The sequence below is a fragment of the Strix uralensis genome, chromosome 20, assembly GCF_047716275.1.
Source record: "Strix uralensis isolate ZFMK-TIS-50842 chromosome 20, bStrUra1, whole genome shotgun sequence".
In the NCBI taxonomy this organism is placed as follows: Eukaryota; Metazoa; Chordata; class Aves; order Strigiformes; family Strigidae; genus Strix; species Strix uralensis.
In genome coordinates this window covers 13,177,583-13,196,096 of record NC_133991.1, presented here as the reverse complement: position 1 = coordinate 13,196,096, position 18,514 = coordinate 13,177,583, and the positions used below count along the sequence as shown (strand labels likewise).

General features: G+C 50.6%; 1 protein-coding gene across 13 annotated transcripts in view; it reads right to left on the bottom strand.

Moving 5' to 3' along the window:
- Positions 1-7,411: 7,411 nt before the first annotated feature.
- The window catches only part of SGSM2 (small G protein signaling modulator 2), a 69,684-nt gene continuing 58,581 nt past the window's right edge, over positions 7,412-18,514 (bottom strand). For 11 of the 13 annotated variants that reach the window (XM_074890627.1, XM_074890626.1, XM_074890622.1 and 8 more), the window contains 8 exons: positions 17,385-17,567; positions 15,869-16,273; positions 15,055-15,179; positions 13,747-13,829; positions 13,166-13,275; positions 12,808-12,904; positions 11,479-11,646; positions 7,412-10,228 (listed from right to left, as the gene is read on the bottom strand). In XM_074890627.1, the coding sequence (XP_074746728.1) occupies positions 10,140-10,228; positions 11,479-11,646; positions 12,808-12,904; positions 13,166-13,275; positions 13,747-13,829; positions 15,055-15,179; positions 15,869-16,273; positions 17,385-17,567 (1,260 nt within the window). In that variant the 3' untranslated portion in view covers positions 7,412-10,139. The remainder of the gene's footprint in view (positions 10,229-11,478; positions 11,647-12,807; positions 12,905-13,165; positions 13,276-13,746; positions 13,830-15,054; positions 15,180-15,868; positions 16,274-17,384; positions 17,568-18,514) is intronic. The other 2 variants (XM_074890631.1, XM_074890625.1) reach the window with 2 other exon arrangements.

Below are 18,514 nucleotides of genomic sequence, written 5' to 3'. Positions count from 1 at the left end.
CTGGGTTTTAGAGCCCTGCTTAGGGTCGCACTCCTGTCCTGGTACAGGCTGAGGGGTTGTTCTGGCTGGAGAAACCTTGGTGGTACTCAGAGTATCAACAGCCTCGGTCGTGCCACCGCTGCTGGGGACGTGGTGACCCCTGCCCAGGCCCGGTGACAGCCAGGCCCTCGGAGCAGCTTCTCTCCGGGCTCCTGTGCTGGCTCCTCCAGCCCGGGTGGTGCGAGGGCCACATCAGCAAGCCATGACTCATCCCTGACTCAGGCAAAACCCGCGCTGAGCTCAGGAAAGCCTGAGGAGAGGCTTGAGGACGCCGACCCCTGCTGCCGGTGGCTGCTGGGCATGGGTCGCACGTGCCTCACGTGCAGCCCAGCTCCCCGAGTTGAAAATGTCGTTCAAACTGCATCGTTCTGTAGAAAACAAATAGTTTTTATTTGAGTCTAAGCCAGACCATTGCCTTCAGCCTTCCTTTCAAACGAGGCCTTTTTTCTGCTGGTGTTTGATTGGAAAGAGCGAGAGAGGGACGATGCATGGGGCAGCCTTGTCCCCCCTGCCCCCGTACTGAGCAGCTTCGGTGGGTTTGAGAGCGAGTTTTCTGACCAAAAACATGTCTTGTGCATTCTTCTTTTATGATGATGACCCCAGGAGAAGGAATTGCATGCTTTCTTTGTGATTTGCACTCAGGAGTGGTGCACCCTGAAGGGGGTTGAGCAGTGAGGGGTCTGTGTGGGGAGGGAACAGTGGCCTGGGGAGGGGCAGGGACTGGTCAGCGAGGCGGGCGAGCACCGCCCTGCTCATGCCCGGGCAGTTCAGGTCCCTGCAAACCAGCCAAGTCAGGGGATAGTGGCAGTGGGGAGGGTTCCGCACGCCCGTGGTGTGGCTGCATGTGGCTGCCAGGGCCGGGGCACGGCAGGGACCAGCCAGTGACCTGCCTCTTGCACCCGGGAAAACGGGACTGAAGCCAAACTGCAGCCGTTGGCCGATTCCTCTGCCCACGTGTGTGTGTTTGTGCGCGTGTGTCGGTGCCGGGGGTCTCGGCGGGGCAGCCCCCGGCGGGATCGGGTTTGGTTTTCTCGAGCAGCGAGCTGGGCAGAGGTGATGTCCCTTCAGCAGAGGGTTCTGCTCTGTTCAAGTTGTACATGATTCACCCGGGCAGGAGCTGCACCACCCGCTAATTGGCATTCAGTGCGTTACCGTGCAGGGCCAGGGGCTGCTGCCTGCTGGTGTGGACTAGTTGTCTCTTTTTCTTTGTTTTAATTAAAAGTGGCCTTCTGTAACAAAAGAATAAAAGAAACAAAAAAACGTAAAATGCCTTTGAGTGGTTTAGGTGGAGGTGAGACTATTGCTGCTTGTGTCGGTGTTGGTGTGATTGTCCGTATGCACGCCTGTTCTGTACGTGTAGACATTCAATGCAAGACTTTATCGTGTCTCCAATTTTTGTATGTAGCCTGTGTCTCTTTTGGACTGGTTTGCATCCTGAGTGAATTTTTTGCATTTAAAAAACACGAAGTGTGAAAATTGTTGTGGGTTGGGTGGGGCTGAGGGGTGTTTGGAGCCCTCCCCTGCGCACCTGGGGAGGGAGGCAGGAGGGCTGGGGGACAAGACGGAATTTGCCCGGTGTGACGATGCAGCTGGTGCTCGTTCGGCCCCGTTGCTTTCTGTGATGTGTAGCCAAGTGTCCCCGGTGGAGGTGGGCGGTCTCGGCCAGGTCAATCGGTCAAGCTGGGCTTACCTAGGCAGCACACTGGCTCAGGCCATTGGCTTTTAGGCCCTTGCTTAAGCTTAATTAGCTGTGCAGCTGCGCTGAGCTGGGACCTGACTGCCTTAAGGCTCTTGGAGGTGGTGTGGAGGGGGGCAGCTGCCGAGCACCTTGCAGGGGGGCTCCTCTTAGACTGTGCATCTGTCTTTTTCTTGAGCGAACAGTTGTTCATTTCAACCTTATTTTAATTCTAAAAGATACTGGAATGAGGAGAGGAAAACTCTCATACTTCTGGCCTGTTTTTCATCCCATTTTGAACAGATTGAAATTGATTATAACACTATTTTTAGATTATTCCCTTCCTTAGCCAAACATCAGTTGTTAGGAGCAGATGTTTGGAGTTAAGGAAAATAGGTTGTGGGCAGGGTCAGTCACAGCATCTTTCTCTTTCTGTTCTACAGAATTTACTTAAAAATAATAATACAAAACTTGAATTATTAGAATACCTGCACAGGCACAGCACCGGGTGGGTGCAGCCTCGGCGGACGCCGTGTTTGGCTGCTCGCACGCCGCGTGGCCGGGCCGGCGCTGGCTGACGACGCAGCAAACACAACAGCCCCGCGCTCGTGGACTCCCCACTGCCGACGCGGGGCACGGAGCTGCCCTGCACAGGGAGCCGGCGCTCTGACCACCCGCGGGTGCTGTTTTGCCCCCCCCGAGGGATTGCACGGCCAGTTCTGCTGCAGATCAGGACGAGGCCCATTAATTCGCGCCCTTTCTTTGTGCTGTGCAAGTGAATTGGAGTGTGAAGGAGCACTGGTGGCAGGAGGCAGAGCCCTCCGCGCCTCTGTCAGCTCCTGCTTCCAGGGAAACGCCCCAATCCCGTCTCGGTCCTGGGATTCTGCCGGGCTGGCTGGGGGGCACGTCCTCCCCGGATTTCGTGTTCTTGTTGTGGAAGGCGCAGGCGCCCGCGCTGGCTGCGGGGCTGGAAACGCGCCGACAGAGCCGTTCTTGTCCAAGTCAGAAATCCGGTGCTAATTGCATCCACCCAAGGATTTATTTGCATCTGGTCAAGCACCAGCCCAGGCCCCGCTGGGTGAGGAGCTGCGGCGGGAGTGGGGACCTCCTGTCCCTGCTGCCAGGGCCCCCCCACGCCTGTCACTGCATGTAACACACCCCCCTCGCCGCCTTTATCCTCGCTGCATTCGGAATGTTTCGCTGGAGAGGCAGATTTTAAGTGCAGAATTGCTGCCAGCACTGGCCACCGAGTCCGAGCCCTGGGACCTCTCTGCCTCCCCGTGCACATCACGGGAAGCCCCCGCGCGGCGTCACTCACACCGGGCAAATGCAGTCTTTGTTTACAGTGAGGACGTGTCACTGTGTTACCAATTTATTGAAATACTAAATATCGAAAAACCTAGACTGTAAAGATTTTTATGTGTTTGGATACATCTGCTATGTGAAAAAACAACTAATTTTGTACATATTGTATTTTTACTATTCAGCTGTACTATACTGGCTCTTCATGCTCCAGAATTTAGGTATCCAACATGAATAATATCCATGTAATAAGCACTTGCCTGAAATAAATATAAAACTGAAATAAACATGCACTGAAATCTGAAACAGGATCCTGCGTTTTCCTCCTTGTGCTTTGCATGCAGATATGTCACTTTATTTGTAATTTCCCAATTATAAGAGCGATGTTTTCTCTCCGTACGTAGCCGCAGCTGCCCGCATTACCCATCGGCAGCTCTGGGCCTCTCCCAGACCAAGCCCGGAGCTTCGCCCGAGTGCGTGTCCAGATCGTGCTGGGGGAAAAGCAAACGCCGTTGTGCCGCTGGCCGCAGGGCTGGTGCTGCCGAGCCTGACGGGCTTTGTTTGAGGGGCACAGTTCACATCCCCGCAGTCCCACTGTCGATCTTTGCCTCGGTTGTCAAAGCCAAGGCCCGTGCCTGCGCTGCTGCGCCAGGGTTTTCACCAGCCCGAGACCCAGAGCGCTTTGAGCCGCGGCTCCTCCTCACCCCTGCAGGGTTTGGGGCCTTTTTTGGGCTGAGCCCCCCAGCCTTGTCCCGGGGCTGTGGCTGGTTCTGGGCAGAAGCGGGTCAGGTGTTACGGGGACAGTTCTAAGGTGTCACAGCACCATTGCTAACGCTGTCAATTAGCAGTTTAATTAACTTTAATTAGTTAGCAGTTGAAAGAATGCAGCAGTCTTGATGCTGTGCAGCTGTCATTTCTCCTACCTGCAGATCTGGGGAGGGTGTGCCAGGAGGATAGTGCCCCGTACCCAGCCCCTCTCTCTGCTCAGCCAGGACTCGGGCTGGAGCCCCGCCGGGTGCTGGGGGTTGGCCGAGGGGTCCCACCAGGCCCCGCCGACGCTCTGACACTGCTCAGCGACCATCAGGTGAGGCTCCTGCCCCGGCACCGTCCCCCTTCGGCAGCCAAACCCTCATCCAGGCGTCCTTCCTCCGCGGTGGGTGTGCTCGGGGAGGGGGGGGTTGGCAGATAAAGAATTGGAAATAGAGCCTGGCTCAACCTTCTCCACCTAACTCAGATTTAACTGCTCTCTCTTGCAGATCCTGAAGCCAGAGTCTTGGGTTTTCCCGGTTTCTTTGCCTCCAGTATGTGGACGCGGTGCCGGGTGAGCCAAACCCTTACGGCAGCTTTGGTGGCCATGGGACTCGTGTGCAGGGTGGGGGGGTCTGGCTCGTCCCCCCGGGTGGGCTGGGTGGCCGAGGGGTGCTGAGCTGGCCAGCAGCAGGACCCCCGGAGGCAGCCCTGAGCCCTAGGAACCCACCGGTGCTGGGGAGGGCTCTGCTGGGGAGGTTGGGGGGGCTTCAGAGCCGCCGCAGCTGCACCCAGGGAGGGATTTGGGGTGTTTTGCTCCAGGTTAACTGAGCCACAGCCGTGACTTGCAGCGCTGCTGCTGCTGCAGTTTTTCAGTCTTATCCTCGGCTTCCTCGCGCAGCCCCCCAGCACCACCCCGGCCCCTCCGAAGCACTCTTAATTCCACCCAATTTGTGTTCTAAACGCAGCCCTTTTGCTGAAACAGTGCTGTGCTATTTCCAGGCTGCCCTGTCAGCCCCGGGAGGTGCCTGCTTTGCGTTTGGTTAATTAGATGCTGTTAAATAACCCAGGTGGTTCAGTAACTTGCTGTGGCTGGTGTGGAAACAGCCTGTCCCTCTTTTGTTCGCTCTCTTGAGATGCAGGGTCCTCTTCATCTGAGTGTTTATAGTCCGGTCTCTAGCCACGCTTTACAGTGGATCTGAATAAACTGTGTTCTGAGACGATGGCTTTTTAGGGTGAAAATGTAAAAGCAGTCGGGCTGAAACGCTGCTGGTGCAGGTGATGGCTCAGCTGGCACTGCCTGGGTGGCACATGGTGACCACTGAAGGGCCCAGGGCTGAATCGCCCAGTTGCAGGACACCTGAGCAGAGGCACCTTAGACGGGAATTGGCAGCTCTCCGCATTCCTCAACAGTTATTTTGGCTTCTGCAGCCCCGTCAGAGGTTGCCCTCGTACCACGTAACAGCTGATAAGCTGCTCTGGGCTTTAGTGGTCGGGGATGAGTGGATTAAGGAGGCACTTTTCGGGCTGAGACATAGGAAGCAAATTTCACTGTGACTGTTGTGTAGGGGAAGTACAATGTGACCTTTAAGTTGCAAAGTGGCAGAACTGGTGTCTTGACAGGAGAAAAAAAAAAAAAAAAGAAAATTGTTGCAGGTCTGGTGAGGTTGTTAAAAGTGTCGCTGAACTGTAGCAAATGTTGGTCTGAGCGTGCAGCTAAAAAACATCCCAAACAAAAACAAAGATCAAACCTGGAGTGTGTGGGCACTCTAGTACCAACCTGTTAGGTAGGCAACATGCTCTGCTGGTCTGTCATCTCGCTTTCTTACATCCAGACATCTAAAGAGTAGGATGTGGTGGGGAAATGTGAACTACCAAAAGGGCTTGGCTATGGCTTGGGGCTTGTAGTGTTTTTCCTTGTGTTTCTGCCGACTTGCCAAGGTGCTGTTAGGAGCTGGATCAAGCCCGTTGTCTGGGGGGGTGCCAGGCACGGGGGTGTTTGAGGGCAGAATTCAGAGCCGGGAGGGTTCATGAGGCAGAAATCACCCTGACACGCTTGAACATCCCGCCACCACCCCCCCCAAAATGTCAGCTGTCTCAGATGGTGCTTTTTGAGCTATTTATGGTGGGGGGAACTCCTTCATGGACACCCAGAGACAGAGGTCGGGGGGGAAGCACAGGGGTCCCCTGCCTGGGGCTCCCGTAGCCGCTGAGCGATGGGCTGCCAGAGCCGGGGGGGGCGGTCCTGTGTGACACCGCAGTGTTGGAGAGTCCGGAAGGACGAGCGAAGCGGAACGTGAGGAGGGTGCTGGCACTGCAGAGGCGAGGCTTTAGGAAGCTCAAACCTTGGGAGGGGTGAAGCGTTGCCTGCCAAACCCAGTGCTGTTGGTGTGCTTGGCGGTTTGGTTTTTCATTATTTGGGAAACTGAAAAGCATTTCTAGGTGAGCTTCTGAAACTGGAAAGCAGATCAATAGGGTGCTCTAAGATGTGGCACTAAACTGTAAGGGCCAAGTTGCTGCATTTGGCAAAACTGGTGGTAGAGTGGAGGAACCAGCTGAAGCCTCAGCAGCTGCCAGCGCTGGCTCTGGCTCACAGAAAAGGGGCAGGAAACGGTGGAGATTTCTTTTGGTTTGGTTTTCTTCTGGCAGTTGGGAGCAGTGAGACTTTCATGGTGATGAAACTTCACTGCGATGCTGCATCTTGCTGAAATAAATTCCTGATGCAGCTACTTTAAAAGTTTCTGAGAATTTGCAAAGAGAATGCGGGGGGGGGGGGGGGGGGATGTTGTGTGTAATAAGAAGGTCTTGTAGAAAAGCAAGCCAGTGCATAATCCCAGCTGTAGCACTCGTGTCTCCTGGCCCACCCCAAGTCCCACCATGCAAACAAGATGAAGGCAGCGGAGACGGTGGCACTAGAAGATTATTTAAGCCAACATGTCATTGGATACACTTCATAAAGGGCTTATCTCTTTTCTAAGGATAAATACATGATTAACAGCTGTAACAGTCACAAGCAACGGCTGCACCTACCCCAGTACAGAGGAATTTGTTGGGTGTTTTTACAGTAGAATGGGGAAATGCTCCATTATGCCCCGGGGACCCACCTTTGGGCAGAGATCTCCAACCTTAAAACCGTTGCCAAAGCTGCCAGCTTCCCTGGTACAGAACAGCAGCAGCCGGAGAATTTTTAAGAGGTTTGGAGGGGGCCTGGGAGCGGCGGAGGAGGATCTCTCCCGGAAGCCCGACAGCTCCGCTAAATTGCCTGCTAGCTGCAGCACGATCAGGCCTAAAATTGCAGGATGAAACTTTATTTTTTAACACTTGTCATAGGCCTGTTTCTGCTCCCACTCCTTCCCCAGGGCTGAACTGGCAGCAGGCTCGGCCTGCGATGACAGGCGCTCTTAGGCGTGCGCTGCGTGTAACTTAAATCTGCCCTTAAAGTCAGCCAGGCGACGTTTGCAGCCCATTTGGTGATGACCTACTTCATTACTTAAAAAATACCGCTTAGTACAACAGCCCGTGCACTGTGCTCATCACGGAAATGTTAATTACATATCGCATGCTCTTCCCAGACAGCCTTAGGACTCCCTGTTCAGTCTCTGAAATTACCTCGGGGGAGAGAAATCACTTCCAAAGAGCTCCACGGAATGCCTTGACGATAAGTATTTATTCATATGTTACATTTAAACATAAATAATTGAGCAAGAAAGAGAATAGTCTGCTCCCAACAAAAATAAATAAGTCAATACACAATAGTCATAAAATACAATTAGATGGAATGTTGTAACAAATACAGTGAAGTTCGCAGAGGTTTGTTGTTTGTTTTTTAAACAGGGTTGTATAGTACATTCCCAACATACCAAAGAAAAATAGTGCAGTTTTATTTTTTACATTACTTCCTCAGGCTCTGTGAGTTGGAGGGTTTTCTCGCTCCTGTCAATTTTTTTTAAGAAAAACCGTTTCACTTTTGGAGTGGCCTGACACCCAACCTGAAGCGCTTCGGAAGCCTTTCAGCAGCCGTGCCCTGGCCTGGGAAGCCGTTTGAGCCCCAGCCGGGCCCGCGAGTGAGCCCGCAGCACGTCGTGTGGCAGCTCCATCCCGTGCCCCTCCGCTGCTGCCCGTGGGCGCCAGAGCTCCTGCCTTCTCCTTCTGCCGTGATCTGAGCAGGGTGCTGGCAGAAAGGGGGTTTCCTTCCCTGTGGCCGCCTCTGCAGCCCCATTCTCAGCACTGAGTGGGCTCAGCTCTTCTGGCTCCTGCTGCTCATGAGCCCTGAGAGCCACTGCCTCGTCCCTGGAGGCATCTGCCTGCACCAGCCTCTGGGGACTTGAGGTTTGGTTTGGGTTGTGGTTTTTTTTTTTTTTTTACCCTCCCCTCAAGTTTTCAGAGACCACTTTGAGGGAGGGCTTGGCTGTTGATCTGAGCAGCACTCTGTGTGCGTTTTTTCCCTTTTCAGACTATTATTTAGCACTTTTAGTTTACTGCAATCATAAAGAAAGATCTAAGCACAGACAGTTCTAGAACCGAGTCTACCTTTTTCTTGTGCAAACAACGCTCAACTTGTGAGGAGCCCGGGGCAGCACTTGCCTCGTGCAAAGAGCAAGCGTGCCCACTGCTCGGGCAGTAACAAGACCAGATGTCTTGACCTGCTGTCAGTATTTGAATCTTCAAACTGGCTGGTTTTATTCCCTACACCTCTTTTTGCTAAAATCTGTTTTTAAAGGTTCATGTGAGCTGATCTAACTCATGTAACTTCTCTGAGCAACCTGATCTAGCGGAAGGTGTCCCTGCTGATGGCGGGGGTTGGACCAGCTGACCTTAGAAGGTCCCACCCCAAACCCTCCTGTGATTCTCTGAGAAGCACACCACTGTTTTCTCTACAAGGTTCAGTGGAAAGCAAAGCCGTGTAACCCTGCCTGCTCATAAGGGTAAAAAAAGAAAACCAAACCAAAAAAGAGACACAGAAATTCAGATTCAAACTTTTTTTTTTTTTTTTTAAATCACTGACGTTCTAATGGCAAAGGGTGGAATACTTTGGACTACTTGAAGTGCTCACACCAAGGCCCAAGGTTTCCTGGGAGCAGAGGTCACAAGTGCCCACAAGATCTGCAGCTCAACCCCATCAGCAAAAACCTGCTCCCTCCCTCGTGCCTGGACACAACCTGCGTGCTGGAAGGTGGGTAGAGCGCACGTGATCGTTTCGTAGCACGCGATGAAGTGCCAGGACAGCCACAGACCCGCCTGCGGCTCAGCCCCTGCAGCTCCACTCGGGGCAGAGCGTATGCGGCTGCGTAAAGCGCGTGGCCGGGCAGGGAAAGCAGCACAGAACCTCCACGGGGCGCCGGGAGGGCGCCGCAGAGACAACTTCAACTGCTTCCTCGCGCGAGTGCTGACACCAGCTTGAGCAGACGAGCGCCCGGTTTGTGCTCGCAGGATCCCAAAAAAGTCCTCCCGAAATCTCTGCAGAGCAGGGGGGAGGAGGAGGAGGAGAGGCGGCAAGGAGTGCGCAGTGAGTAATCTGGAGGCGGCTCAGCTCTGCTACGCCCGCGCTGTAAGGCAGGATCTGGACTTCAGGGCGCTGCGCACAGACGCAAAGAGCCCGGGAGCTGCGGAGGGGAGCAGGGACCTGCCTGGGTGCTGAACTCGTGAACCTGAACCTGAGGCAGATCTCACCCTCGGGCGGTATTCGCAGAGGAAGTGAAATGGCGGCGTGTCCGTGGCATGAGCTGGCCATGAAGACTCAACAGCACGAGCAAAGGGAACAGATGGTTTTAGCCAGTGGTGCCAGGTGGTCCGCTCACATTAACCACTTACTTAGTTTAAGGCCATTCTCCCAGCTGGTAACATTATTTACTTTAACTGCTGCTAAATACTCTGCTAAATGTTTTAGCAACAGGTGCTTGTGGGCCTCCTTGTCCACCAGGCACAGACAAGGAGTCCACGAACGTGCTCCGCTGGGGACCCCCTTCAGCGCCAGTGTGAGTGTTGGATCCGGCCTCACCTCCCTGGAAGGCTCTGGCAGAGCACACCACGCGCATCCGGGCTGTAAAGGTGCAGTAAGTCAAAATATAAATGTCCCAGTATGTCAAATCCCCCCTTTTTAATACCTCAAATACATAGATAGACGGTCTTCTAGAGGGGGAAATAAGAATGCAAAAAGATTTTGTCTAGGAATACAAAGTGAGTGTAACAAGGACTATCAAACACAAACCTTATCTGGTGAAGGAAAAGTTCTGGTTTTAAAAGTCTGTTACAAATCTCTTTGATATTTATTACATTACATGGAAGATGCAATTAAAACACCATTTTGAAGTTACAGTGCAAGAAATGCTCTGTCCGATAGCTCACAGCAAGGCCTGCAGGGACAGTCTGCTCATTGTCACTTATTTTCAATCAGTGTCTGCACTTTGTAGACCAGGTCTCTCGCTATCCTCAGAATTTCCTCGGCATTATGATGCTCTGCCATTTCTAAAAGACACAGACAAACATTCTTAACGGTCAGTGGCAGGAACTCTTCTGCCTTAGCATTGGTATTAATGTAATTAGTGTGACATTAGCAGCAATCCAGACGGGGGTTGGGTTTGTAGAATTAAAGACAGAATAAGCGGATGGATCCCTCAGTGCTGTAGGTCCTGGCATCAAGATCTACCCCTCCTGGTGCCAGTTCTTGTGTTGCAGAAATCCCAGACCAGGAATGGGAGGTCTGTACCCCACCTCGCTCAGCAGATGCTTTCCCCAGCAGGGATTGCTGCTGCAGCGCCGGGGTTTGTGTGCAGGGAGGGACGCGCCCTCACGGTTCCACACACAGACGCCCGCGCTCTGCAGCCTGACCTATGATCAGAAAGTAGCTCTCGACGGACCTGAACCCTCAGTTCATCAGCTTAGGCAAGTACTGGGGGTTTTCTGTTAGGTTTTTTGGATTTTGGTGGTTGATTGGTTGGGTCTTTTTTTTTTTGAGGGAAGCATTAACATACAGTTTTGGAATAAGGGTGGCTAAAGCAAAAACAAATCCAAATTTGATGGCTGAAAGCCACAGCATTGATAACTTAGTAAATTACTGTGATTACACAAAATTGTTTCCAAACTTTTTCAAATATCCCAATGGGGAGTACTTGCTTAGGCCTGACTCGCATTCTGCAGCCAGGAAGGGCCCTCTCCTGCTTTGGCAGGATGCTCTCTGCTCTGTAGGTGCTGGCTGGCATCTGTGGACCACTCTGGTAAGCAAGTGACTGTGGAAGCAGTTTGGGATGTTTTGCATGAACCGTTGCTTATGTTTCAGCCTCAGCAGGGTCAAGCCCTGTAAACAGAAATGACTCTGGCCATCTTAAAGCCTGCAAGAGACTTTTGCAAAATATTTAAGCAAGATTCTAGCACCTCTCGTTAAACCAAGAGCAGAGTCACTGTGGCAAATCTTTTTAACAGAAATTCTGAAGGTTGTTTTGTGGTAAAAATGACCACTGAGGCTGACAAAGCGACCATCTTCTGTGGTCCATGTAGTTCTTAAAACACTTGTCTGTGTGTGCCGGGCCAGGTGTCCGGGAAGCGTGTGAAAATCTGGGTTCTTCATTTACGCAAAGGGGTAAGAGATTCAGAGCTTAAAATGACCAGGGGCTTGTCGTGACAGCAAGAACACGGCCCAGCTGCACTTAGTCTGAGTAAGGGAGAAGGAGCAAACTTGTGTTACTTGCTTTCAAAATGGTTCTCTTAAAGTCTCTTACCATTAAAAAACTTGATGATATCAGTGAAGTCCATGTTGTTATCACGGATAATCTCTCGATAAACTTCCACAAGTGCTAAGGCAATGAAAAGGACAAAATGTTCTGAAGAGATGTGCTTTGCTGCCCAAATAACTTCCCACACTGTAAATACATCCTCGTACAACAATTCTGAATGGGAATAAACATTACAAGAGCATCTGATTATTCAAATTGACCATTTCCCCCTCTCTAACTAATGACCTACAGGCCTTATGCAGACATGAATAGTACTTGATGACTCCTCCTTTTCCTCTCCCCCTCTCCTCCAGCCAACTCCTGTCACTTGTGTGAGTAAGGCAACAGAATTGGGTTTAAGGAAAATGAAGGGAGGATGGAGGTGTGGTGGTGCAGACTCAGCCCCAGGAAGATGCTGAACTGCAGTAACCGTGTACCAGCAGCACAGGGAGGGCTACAGGCGTGTCCAGGGCCCCCCTCTTGGCTTTTCAGTGGATCTGTCAGTGCTACAGTGCTGCTATTTTTAGCTGGCAACGATTAATTGTATAGTGGATGTGTGTAAGCTGGGTCTACGTGTGCTGCGAGTCAGATACGACCTGTGGAAGCTTCATCATCTTGAAGCTTTGAGGCTTGTCTCCTGCCCAGGCTGTGACAGAGGGGCAGGGGACTGGGATGTAGGAGACAGGCACTTCCCTCTGAAGTAGGCAGAGGGTTTAGTATCTGGCTAAGAGTGACAATTCCTCCCCCCTCACTGTCAGACAGCTGCTCATAATAAATAACTGATGGATGTGTATCATCTCCCTCTATCCCCTTTGTGCTTTAGGGTATTTGAGAGGGATGTCGTGCCCTGATTCTCACAGACCAACCTGTAACTGAACGGAGCAGCCGACTTGCCTGACAGCAGGATGGCTCTCCTGATCCGACAGAACTGCTTCTGCTGGAGCAGGGTGGGTGTGCGCAGGGATCCCGAGATCCTGGGGTGCTCCCACAGTGTACAAAGTACAACAGCTCCTGAGCTCCTGCTGAGCTGCTCCTTCTCATCAAATGGATTAGAAAGGAGGTATCGGAGCTTACAGAGGAGTGCGATCAGCTCGGGATCCCCTTCTTGGGCATTTGCACTGAGCAGAAACTTGACTCCAACCATGTCATTGGGAATTTACAACACTAAGCCTTGACTTCATCCCGTGCTGGTTCATCTCCGAGGTGCATTAGCTTTGCTAGCTACAAGCTCTCTTGTCAGCCTGGCTGCTACTCACCATCCAGACATTTAGACCAAAACAGAGAGCTGTTCACACTTTTGCACAACTCTAAACTACAGGCACAGAACATTATTACCTCTTTTAAAGTCAAGCAGGAACCAGCGATAGCAGAAGTAAAAGTGAGTGTAATCTCCATTCTGGTGCATCAATTCAAAAAGCTCAGAGTCTAGAATCTAAAAGGCAAAACATCAGCTGTCAGTATCTTGTCTGAAAGTAGCTGAGACCAAAGGTGCTGGAGTCTGGTTAAGACTTACGTGCTGCGCTTTATCACCCGCAATAAAAAATAAAAAACAATTCCTGTTCTCCCCAGCTCTGAAGTACCAGGTGACTGTGAATCCCAGTCACTGGCGTTCCTGCCCTTCACCGTGGCATCAGGCTGGTTCTGAGCCTCTGCCACAACCTCAGCTTCTGTCCAATGAGATTAAAAGACTCACCTGGATCAGGGACCGCATGTTGGCAAAGTGTGTGTCCATAGCACCTCCATTGGGGAAGTTCTGGCTCATCCTCTTCATCAGGTGGCTGAAGCAGCTGTAAGCCAGTTGATCTGCAGACACAATGCAGAACACGGGCTGTTGCTAATTGTGTGACTTCCTTGAACCAAAATAACGAACTGCAGGGCAAGGGAAAAACAGGGGTTTCCCCTCTGCTGTTCCCTAATCCCATCATCAGTATTTAGATGAAACAGAAGACAATTGGACCATTTTTACTAGTTCTGTTTCCAAAGAATCCAGCTTGCAGCTGAGTTTTCAGCTTCAGGAACTGCCAGAACAGAGCTGCTTTGAAAATTTAGTAGAATTTAATCTGGAAGTCAGTAAGTGAACAGGGAATGCCCACAGTACTACTGTCAGCCATTTCAGCAACAGCCACATGGAGAGAAAATACCAATCAAGAGCTGCAGGTTTGATTTTCGGGGTGAGTAGCCCTGGCTAATGCATCCAACTTCTTCTGAAACAACATTTCTAAGGACAGACCTCCCTAAAGATACCAACGTGTTCCAAAAGAAAATCCTTCCTACCATTGTCAAGTATAACCATCAAAGGCGCCAGGAGGTCACACATGCCTTGAACGTAACCAACTTCTAGGTGCTCCCACACGTAACTGCAGAAAGAAGAAAATACAAGAGGTAATAGGATTAAAAATCATCTTGCCTCAAAAATCTGTCTTGCACCTAAAACACAACTCCTTTGGGAAGCTTTTAAGTGTCTTGTTCTAGAGTGCTGTGAAAGATAAAGCTGCAAGTCCAGGGAACTACAACAATTCAAATATTCCAGCACACTGGTATAAAATGATGACTGTTTCTGCTGTTTTTTTTCAGAAAAATTCCTAAAGGCTTTATAAACAATCCACGATGAGGACAGAACTACATGTGAGACAGGAATATCTCTTGTAACGTGACTCTTGCTGTAGGCTCTTCATGTGTTGTGAAAGGGTAAAAGAATGTGATCAATCATCTACTTACAGGATGAATTAATATTGAATTTTTCTCCTCCTGTCCCTCAAAAGCTAAATACTGTATTGAAGTCTAATTTGATGATGCGAGATCAAATCTTAAGCAGCTGTTGAACGTATGCGTCTCTGGAACTTCACATTCCAGAGTATTTCACAGCCCTGCATTGTTCTCTGCTTGGATGGAGAGGACCCTACCCTACCCACACAGCTTGTGTATCGATACTTCGTGAAAAAACAGCTAACAAAAGCGTAACAGTCTATGGAAAAAGAAGCAGATTTTTAAAAGGTACCTGGGGTTTTTTTGGCTTTTGTTTTCTTTTCCCCCCTAGGTGGAATCTTGGTATTTTTTCCGAGTGTTAAAGTCTGTGACACTCTCTGCTTCAAGTGTGTTTAGTTGAGGAGCCTTCATGGCAATTTGCATTCCTAAAAGTGAAAACTACCTTCCCTGTGATTGCAGCTGCTCTGTGGCCAGAGGGACTGGTTTGGTTTGAAGAGGCACCTTTCTGGCTACTGAGTAGATGCCCCTCAACACCGTACCCGGGCACCTCACAATTCCTGTATCTTACAGCACGCCGTCAGGGCGGGGATCAGCCATCCTCGTGAGCAGGGAGCCAAAACTAACAGCACATTTAGAGAATAGTTCACGGTGACTGACAGGGTTTGTCTCTCGAGGTAAAATCTTCTCAAACCTGCATTCCAGACTTGGACCGCCTGTCACCCGCACTCTCCAACCTACCAGCCTCCCCGTTCCTCCTTCCTGCAAGTTTTAAGTTCATTAGTGAGAATTTTTATACAGACTGTTATTCTCATATTATTACAGTTTATGAATTATGACAGAAATGGGAAAAGTAGTTCAGTTTCCAAGCTGTATTACCTGCACATGACATTTCGGAGTTTCTCCAGGTTATCAGCAGTAAAATACCAGTAATTCCGATCACATCTCTGGACATCTTTATCAATTCTGTGCAAATTTAAGGCAACAGTGTCCAATAACTCTATCTAGAAGAGAAAAGTTTTAGTCAGATCTGCTGAGTTTAGAGCATTCCCAGGACTTTGTGCAGATTTGTGCTGAGAATCAACAAACAAGAAATAGTACAATTATACTTTGGGCGTGTGGGAGCACTGAAATACTCGATTACTGTCAAAAATCCCAGGTATAACGCGCACACTTCCACAGGTGAATGTTCCAAGCCTGTCCTATTTCCAAATGGTTATTTCCAGCCGACCAGCTTCAGCAGAGAGCGAGGCAAAAACTCAACTACTGATCTACTGACAGTGACGCTAACAGAGATGGTGGAGTCCTGAACCTCGATTTAGGTTGTGCTTCGATTTGATTAAATGTGGGTTTTAGCTTGAATTAAATGACACCGGAATCTTACAAGCGGTGTGTTGTCCACACCCCCACACCTCCCCCCAGCCTCTGGAAATTTTTAGCTCCTAGAACTGTACCACATTCTTTTCCTTGCCCTCCCACTCAAAGACAGACCCAATTTTTTTTTCTTCTGTCTTATTACCAGTCTAGCTCAAAATCCAGATGAAAAGATTTGGATCAAAAATCAGTTATTGTCCCACCACCTGTAGTCCTAGTTTGGGATTGTCTCTCATAAAATCCTATCTGAAAAAGTGCAAGTCTTTGCTAGAAAAGCAATGCTGTGCAGAGGGATTATGATAGTTATGTTGTGACCTACTGTGTAGGATGCAGCGCAGAGAGAAGCGACATCCATTAAATAATCCACCTGGGAACACAGCTGCTCTTCCGAGACAGAATCCTGAGACCGCAGGACGGCTGACTTGGCTTTCTGCACACGTGGCGTGTCTGCATCAGTCCTTTCCAAGTCAGCGCTACCTTCTTCTTCAGCCCCGTCTTCAAAGGAGACGCTCTGCCCGTCGTCGATGCTGGACAGGATGCCTGAGGCCACAGAGTAGTTTCTCGAGGACGGGAGCCCAGAGTCGGGGGAGTCGAACTCCACAGACTGTTGCTCTACGGCAGCGACAGCTGCTGGCGTCTCGGCAGACACCACGGTGAAAGTGGGGTCGTCCTGACCTTTGGAGTCCCGCTCCACGGAGTCGGTTTCATCCACAGAGATAAAGACCTGGGGGTGGGCAGGGGAGAGAAGATCGGGATAAAGCAGGGGAGAACAGAGAAGCAAGAAACGAGTGTAGCAAACAAACCTCCAGCCACGGGAGGGAAATGACTGCAGTACTTCAGTGAACAGGATCACTGATTAAGAGCTTCCCTGCATGCAGATAGTTGAGAGCGCCTCACCCAGTCTTTATACTGACACTGTAAGTCTAAAAATAACACCAATTTATGATCTCATACCCGTCTCCTATGATGGTGTCTCCCCCTTTCACAATCTTCAACGAGAAATACCTTGGAAAGCAGCAGAGCTTCCCTACCTGCAACACCAGCACCAAAACCAGCTGGTCACTGCAATGCATCTTTGACAACGACAACACACCTCAGGCCTCCGACAGTCCCGTTCAGCTACTGCTGTTCGAAGTCAAGACTGGCCTTCAAATACTTTTCACCAAGCAACCACTTTACCTCTTCTCTTGCTAAAAACCTCTTGAACTATTTCAAGTTCTCTTCTCTCTTGCCTTACTGAAATCAGTTAGCTAACTGTTTGAAGTCTGCCTAAGTAATGGATGCCCAGAGACAGTTTTGGCACACACGTGCCAGCTCTCCTGTCCAACAGTGTGAGAAGAAACCCCCTTCTGGGTTATTCAAGTTGCAGAGGGGTTAATGCAGTCTGCCCTGCTACTGCTCAGCATCTTACCTTAGACTGACAGAGGTCCCCTCTCCCAAAACAAACTCCCACCCAACCTGTCCGTCAGGGACATGACAGAATCAAAAACATGCTTCAATAGCAGCAATCTCTGCTCTACGCTGGATTTGAATGAAGGATCTACAAGTAGGAGATCCAGAATGCTACTCCTCTGCTGAGAGAAGGATCTTCTGTAGTAGGTGAACCTTAAAGCGCCTTAGGCAGGTCCTGCTTAAGACCAGCTACAGACTACCCCAGAAAAAGCCCTGCTCTTCACTCTATTATGGAGGCACTACAGCTTCAAATTCTGTACGGGACTGACGTAGCTGCAGACGGATGGAGCTGCACTAGCCCAAGTCTGTGCTTCCCCGGGCCGCACCCCTGCAGCTGCCCAGCCTCCCGCGCTGCCTGCGCCCCATGGGAAGGGGGTACCTACATCGTTGCTGATGGTGGAGTCCCTGTGAATCAGTCGCTGGACGTGGCTGTCGATGCTGCTGCCCGATGAAAACTTTGCCAGCGTGGCAGAATGTGATTCTTTCTCCCGCTGCTTTACAATGACCTCGCAGGCTTTCCACTCAGCCATGACCTTCTGATAGCGGAGAGCGATGTCTTCATCCACCTGCAGGCAGACAGACAGATCCTGAAATGCTGCTCCTCCTTGAAAGGCAGCGATAACAGGGAGCGGAAGCCAGGAGGGAGAGGTCTAAAGCAAGTGCAATGTCTCAAACCCAAAGCCTGAAGGATCCCGAAGGCCTCTTGCTAGAGCGCACATCGCCGTGACGCGCAATGACTGGAGTGGTGAGATGTTGCTTATTTACCTCAGGGAATAAACTATCACTGTAGATGCCAGCAAAGATTCATATCAGCATGTGTATAGGCTATCAACAGCGCCTGGATACTGCTCGGGAAAGAACAAGGGATGTCACTGGCTTTCAGGTGAAGCCTCACGCAGAAGTCAGATGCAATCTGCTGCAGCGACTGCTGCCTCTAACTGGATTATTCCTAATTTCATTACACCTCCTTCCCAACTCCTCCTCTATTCCAACTCTAACAGAGCCCTTGCAGAGAATTCCAGGTCACAAGCTTACAGACATCAGCCTCTGCAGAGTCAGACGCTGGAAGAGACTCCCACAGCCCAGTCTTGGGGCTGCTCTGCGCGTGGCCAGATCTCTGGTTCCCATAGTAATAAAACAGATTTTTGCCACTGCTGGCTTCCTCTGTCGAAAGACAGACACAGAAACCTCCCTTGAGCTAATAAGGGACATGTTGTAATTTTGCTACTCTGTCACTTGTCAAGAGCTGAAGAGAAGCCACAGTTGTGAGCTGGCTTCAGGCTCTGGGCTCTGCTGGCTGGAGCTGCTACCAGAGCATTCATGCTAAGAGCTGCAGGCTGTTTGTCACTTGAGGTAGCTGTCGGGTCATAAATCATAAAATACAACAGTTAGTGGAAGGCTGGAGGACAGCCACGTTTGGGAGCACCCCAGATACTGATGGATGACTGCAAAAATACCATGAGAAGGCAAAGATGATAAATCACCTGCAATGCCTTCAGTTAAGGACACGATA